The following is a 6,377-nucleotide window of genomic DNA, read 5'->3' as shown; positions in this document are numbered from 1 at the left end:
CCGCCCCCACCCCCCAGCACTAACCACTGACCTGGCACCACAGGCTCTCCTCGGTGTCGTACTGGTAGTCCTCTATGAACGGGTGGGACTCCCGGACGGCCTGCACCCGGCGCTCCACGGCCTCCGCTTCCTGGGACTCCTGGCTGCTGCTGGGCTTCCGGGGCTGCCTCGAGGGTGGAGCAGGGGCCGAGTTCTCCTCGGGGCCTGAGCCCCCCTCCTCATCCTGCTCCTGGGCTGTGGGGGCGCCTGCCCCACTGACGTTTCCTTCCTCCGGCACATCCTCGTCGTCATTCTGCTCCCCCTCCTCCTCGTCCTCACTCTCATAGTCGACCTGGCAGGGAGGGAGCGCAGGCTGTGGCTGGGCCCCCATCGCTCTGGCTGTCGGCAGAGGCTTATCTGACCGGCTCACCCGGGCCCCACCTGCCCTGTGGCCTGGGCCGCCATCCTCCTTGCCCCGCTGGCCCGTCCCCTGGGAATGCCAGCCCCCCAGTGCCCATGCCCCTCCTCACCCTCACCTTGTGAAACCCCTCAGACCCCCAACCCTGCCCTTTGTCCTTAAGCCATCATGACACCAGAGGACTGGCCTGGGGGAGAGGACGGAGGTATTATATTTTCATTTTAGGAATGGGAGGCAGCCTGACTTCGCCTCCTTGCCAAAGGCCGCTGGGTCCTAGACACTGATTCAGGTCAGGACAGCCAGACCCACAGGGCCGCCCTGGATGGCCCCGCCCGGCGCCTGCCCCGAGAACACCGTCTTCTTAGCAGAGGAGTGAGGGCAGGCTGGTCTGGCTCCAAGGTTCCTAACAGGTCCCAGCAGAGACAAAGGAGCAGCCTTATGTGTCAGGAATGACCCCTTGGGTCTGACGGAGGAGGGGGGCGTGACCACAGCCCCTCACCCGAGCCGGATCCCCTCACCTCCTCCTCTTGCTTCTCCCGGCGTTTGACATCTGAAGCATCGGCGTCTCCCTCCTCCGCTTCGGCGTCCACAATGTGCTCCTCCTCTCCCTCCTCGCCTTCCTGCTCTCCCTGCGGTGAGGCCGAGGAGGAACAAGATGCGCTCTAGTACCTACTGCCCAGGGAGTCCACCTGTCCACCCACCAACCGATGCACCTACCTCCCACCTACCCTCCCACCCAACCCCAGGCGTCCACCCAGCGTCTACTCTGTGTAGCCCTGATTCCACAGCTCCTCTTCGGCCTCCGTTTTTACATGGACCACCTGCAAAATCTTGCATTTAAAACAATGTTTTAAAGGGCCCAGACTCTGCAAGTCACTAAAACAAGATGGTGCAAAATACTGTTCCAGATATTTTTGTTGCAGGTGGAGATGAAGAGTAAGGGCTGTCATGGTGGGATATTGAGCATTTTAAAAACCAAGTATTTATACCTTTCTCTTTCTGACCTTGGCTTCTAGTTTCTCAGTCTCCTGAGTGATTTAATGATAAGGACTGGGCAGCCTTTCAAAGACAGTCCATGCCCATCTCTGCCGGAGTTAGCCAACTGGTAGACGTCCATGGCAGGAGACCCAGAATGCTCTCTGGTCGAGGCCAGTCCCTCAGTTTAGGGATAAGGAGACGGGCCCAGAGAGCGGGGGTGGCACAGCTGAGGTCACCAAGCAGGCAGGGGCAGTGCCTGTCTTTGCTGCACCCCACCTAAGTACAGCGCAACAAACCCCGGCTCAGAGGACACTCAGGGACCTGCCCCCGCACTGCCTCGAGTCCAAAGGCTCTTCCCTGGCTCCTTCCTTTTTGGCCACTAAAGTTCAACTGCCCTGCTTCAAAATGCCTCTGGTCCCTGCCAGTACTCGTTGGCCTCAGTTCACTGGGCCTAGGTAAGTCGAAGGCAGAGAACAATGAAACACAAAAAGAACTTCCAAAAGCCCAGCAGGTACCATTATTTTGAGTCTATCCTCAGGATAAAAAAATCAATTTGGGGGGAGGGATGGGAGTCGAATCCTTGGGAGCAGACAGATGAATGACCTGGGGCCCTAACCGGGGCAAACCAGACCACACTGCTCCCTGCGCGTCCACCAGACCACGCTGCTCCCCTGCGCGTCCACCAGACCACGCTGCTCCCCTGGGCAGTCCACCAGACCACGCTGCTCCCCTGGGCAGTCCACCAGACCACGCTGCTCCCCTGGGCAGTCCACCAGACCACGCTGCTCCCCTGGGCAGTCCACCAGACCACGCTGCTCCCCTGCTCGGCCCCCAGACCACGCGGTTCCCCTGTGTGGCCACCCGATCTGAAAAGTCAATGTTGCTTTTCAGCTCTCAGCACAGCAGATAAATGCTAAGGTAAGTGGAGAGATGGGCCAGCAACAGGGAGGGGCTGAGGAGCCCTGAGAACAGTCATTGACCCGTCCCAGGAGAGAAGACCCTCCCTGGGCCAGTCCCCAAGGACCCCTGAGGGACTCACTCACCGGAGGCCTCCCTGACTCCCCCGCGTTGTCCAGATCCCGCTGGGTAGCTCTTCGTGTGTTCACGCTTCTGAAGGCTGATGCTTTGTTGTTCTTCTTTCTGATGGACTCCATCAGGATTTTAAAGAATCTAAAGCGGGAAGAAGGCCATGCAGGCCGTTCAGAAACAGCACCTCCACGCCCCCTGCTGCGGGGGTAGGAAGTTCTGTACGAGGATCTCACACCCACATAGGCCGATACTGGTTGGGGCTATTCCGAGACCTGGCCTCCCCCTCAGCTCACGTTTTCCCTCTTGCAGTTTCTGAATGGCACACGGCACGTCAGAAAGAACACGGCTGCCCGGCCCGCCAGGCCTGCTCTGAACACGTGCTCTGCCCATCCTAGGGAGTGTGGCTGAGCACGACAGTCCTGAACTCCCTCGTCTGTGAAAAGTGGGTATCAATATGTTTCATGCATCTTGTTTTAAGGCTTAGCAATCACACTATGTCTGCCACCTGCCACAGGGCCTGGCAGAGTGATGCTCAGTAAACGACAGCTGGTGCTGCTGTGGCTGTCATCTAGCAAACGACCGAATCTACAGTCGGAGAGGGGTCCAGCCAGGACTAGGGCCAACCCCTGCCTGCCCGCCCCTGCATCTCCAGAAAGTGCGACAGCTCAGGCCTGGTAACTCCTGTCTCCTTGGTGTGGAAGCCCAGCGATTTGATGAAAGAGCTGTGGACAAGCTCAGTGGAATTTCAAAGACAACGATAACTTACTTTGTGGCAATAAATCCTGTCATCAAGTTAGAACCAAACCAATCTAAAAGAACCAATTCAAGCACAGCCTAGGGGGCCTTTCCTGCCCTCCCCGCCCCCTCTCCTCCTGAGATATTTTTCGTTCCCTTAGGGACTCATCCCATCCCACCCCACCCCGCCCCCTGCTTCTGTGTTTATTACTCTCTACCTGCTTCATCAGGCTGCAACCATACCAAAAGGACTGCTCTTTTGTTTGTTTGGTTAATCCTCACCCGAGGATATTTTTCCATTGATTTTTAGAGAGAATGGAAGGGAAGGGGAGAGACAGAGAGAAACAGATGTGAGAGAGACACATCGATTGGTTGCCTCCCACACGCACGCCGGGACCTTTGAGCCTGCAACCAAAGTATGTGCCCTTGACCAGCATCGAACCTGAGACCCTTCAAGTCCGCGGGCCAGTGCTCTACCCACTGAGCCAAACCGGGTAGGGCTGGACTGCTCTTAATTATGTGAAGTATCCGGTGCCTCCGTGTCCAGGCAGCCAGCCAGTGTTCTGAGCCTCTACTGTGCCCCGGGGCACAGCCAGGATGAAAGCCAGGAGTTTAGAGTCTTAATGTGAGAAGCAGGCAGGTCACGTGCTTACTATTAGGGGATTATAAACAACATCACTGCCACTCTCCCTCCTCATTCTTCATTAAAACTTAGTTGTATGTGGTTTTACCAAGGGCAGAAAAAGGGCTCCCGCCTACTAACCTGGGAAGAGCTGGGTCACTAGGCACTGGGGACCGAGCTGAGGGCCCGATGGGAGAGGCCAGGCTTACCTTTAGAAAGAGACTCCAACTGGGAAGCAAAGTCTCTAAAAGGACAGGCTCTGGTTCCAGATCCTGTTCCACCTGAGCCTGGAGAGAGGGCCTGACCTCCTGGCACAGAGGGACCACTCCCAGCCCCTGCCGCCCGCTGTGCAGAGTGCAGGGACGGAGAGAGGACCAGGTGTGGAGCACTGGGCCTGCCACAGGGGCTGCTGCTTTGACTTACCAGGCGGTTACTTTGGGGCAGTATCACCCACCTGAGGCGCTTCCCTTCAGCATCCCAAGTCCCCCCACAACTGTCCTCAACCCCAATTACACATCTGCTCCCACTCACCTCTGGGCACGCTATGAGCGCATGCTCAAGCCATTAGCTCTGCTAGGACTTCCCCAGCCCCTTATCTAACATGGAGCTGCATCCCCCCCACCTCACCCCACCCCAAGGTTGGGTCTAAGTGCAGATGTTATTCCAAGAGGCCTCCTCTAATCTCCCTGATTGGGAATCCTTTCTACCTCACCTGCCGCTCTTGGTGAACAGGACTGGTGCAGAACACACGAGAAGGTGAAAAACTAGACTAAACACATGACCGGAAAGTGGCAGACACGCTGCCAGTGTGCGAGTTCTCCTGGAGGCGCAACCCGTGTGCCACTCCGAGAGCAAGGGAACGAAGGCCCCAGTGACTGCCCCGGGAAGGCTTGGCTGATTGTCAGGATGTGGCAACTGAGAGGGAGCAGCAGGGGAGGCTGCACAGAAAGCTCCCATTCCACATAAATGATTATAAACAGAGAACATACCCTTGGCTGTTTCCCAAAGTGCCTGCCAATAGCTCCACCACCTGTTGTTTTCAAAGTTGGACTCAGAGAAGCGCGAACTGCAGATGGCCCGCCTGGTCCTTTCATGGCTAGGACCGGAGGCCAGATCTTACACACCCTGACCCTAGTTCAAGGCTCTTTCCACTTCTCCACCCCACCTCACGCCACCCCCCAGATAATTTATGTAAGTGTTCAGAGCTACCTGCCAGTACAATATGTGTCACTGTGATCTGTATTTTTTGTTTCCCATCTGTGTTAAAATAGTCTCATGAACCCTCATACATTGTTGGTGGGAATGTAAATTGGAGCGGCTACTATGGGAAATAATATGGAGGCTCCTCAAAAATGATCCAGCAATTTGACTACTACGAGTATCTACATAAAAAAGAATGAGCTGGTGTGACTCAATGGTTGAGGATCGACCCATGAACCAAGAGGTCACTGGTTTGATTCACCAGTCAGTCAGGGCACATGCCCAGGTTGTGGGCTCGATCCCCAGTAGGGGGCCTACAGAAGGCAGCCGAATGATGATGTTTCTCTCTCATAGATGTTTCTATCTCTCCATCCCTCTCCCTTCTTCTCTCTCTAAAATAATAATAAATAAAAAAGAATGAAATCTATCTGTGATAATATGAATGGACCTAGAGGGTATTATGCTAAGTGAAATAAGTCAACAGAGAAAGATAAATACCATGTGATTTCACTTACATGTGGAATCTAAAAAACAAAATCAAATCAAACAAACAAAACCCAGACTCACAGAACAGATGGGTGGTGCCAGAGAAGAGAGGGCTGGAGGAAGGGGGCGAAATGGGTGAAGGGGATTAAGAAGTATCAACTTCCAGTTATAAAATAAGTAAGTCGCGGCAATGTAGTGTACAGCCTGAGGAACACAGGAATACAAAAATATAGTATTAACTTTGTAAGGTGACAGATGGTGACTAGACTTATTGTGGTGACCATTTCACAATGTACAAAAATGTCGAGCCACTATGTTGCACACCTGAAACTAATATAATGTCAATTATACCTGAATTAAAGAAAAGTGTCATAATCCCACAGCTGGGGGAGAAGGGAAGAAAGGGAGGGAAGGGAAGAGAGAAAAGGGGGCAGGAACGAGGAGGGAGAAATGAAGAAGCAGCTGTGTGGGAGGGTCACGCTTCTGCAGCACTTGCACACTTCCTGTGTCTGTAAGAGGCCTTACCGGGGGCTTCACTGCCCACACCTGACAACAGGGGTCCTGGCCATGCCCCAGTCCACATGCGGCTCCTTCCCTCACCTCAGGCCCATTCTGAAGTCACAGAGCAGCTCCACCAGAGCTCCTGCACACGGCTTTATCACAGCTTTTCAAGTGCACAAGCAAAGTACAAAGTCGGAGTTAAAAAAGTCTTTCACTGCTGGAAGAAGCCCAGCCCGTCCTTCATCAAGAAATTTTTTAAAAGTGATAGATTTTCGCCCTCGCTGGTTTGGCTCAGTGGGTAGAACGTCGGCCTGCAGACTGAAGGGTCCTGGGTTCCAATCCAGGCAGGGGCACATGCCTGGGTTGCGGGCTTGATCCCCAGCAGGGGGTGTGCAGGAGGCAGCCAATCAATGATTCTCTCTCATCATT

General features: G+C 54.6%; 1 protein-coding gene across 1 annotated transcript in view; it reads right to left on the bottom strand.

The window, feature by feature from the left end:
• Nucleotides 1–6,377, bottom strand: part of POLR1A (polymerase (RNA) I polypeptide A, 194kDa) — a 77,042-nt gene that overhangs the window by 4,978 nt on the left and 65,687 nt on the right. Inside the window, exons 28-30 of the mRNA XM_005885636.2 lie at nucleotides 2,419–2,545; nucleotides 916–1,026; nucleotides 32–331 (exon numbers count right to left, since the gene is read on the bottom strand). Of these exons, the coding sequence (XP_005885698.1) occupies nucleotides 32–331; nucleotides 916–1,026; nucleotides 2,419–2,545 (538 nt within the window). The remainder of the gene's footprint in view (nucleotides 1–31; nucleotides 332–915; nucleotides 1,027–2,418; nucleotides 2,546–6,377) is intronic.

The sequence above is a fragment of the Myotis brandtii genome, unplaced genomic scaffold (genome assembly GCF_000412655.1).
Source record: "Myotis brandtii unplaced genomic scaffold, ASM41265v1 scaffold916, whole genome shotgun sequence".
Classification (NCBI taxonomy): domain Eukaryota; kingdom Metazoa; phylum Chordata; class Mammalia; order Chiroptera; family Vespertilionidae; genus Myotis; species Myotis brandtii.
The sequence above is the reverse complement of the archived record's forward strand: the minus strand, read 5'-3'. Positions and strand labels throughout refer to the sequence as shown.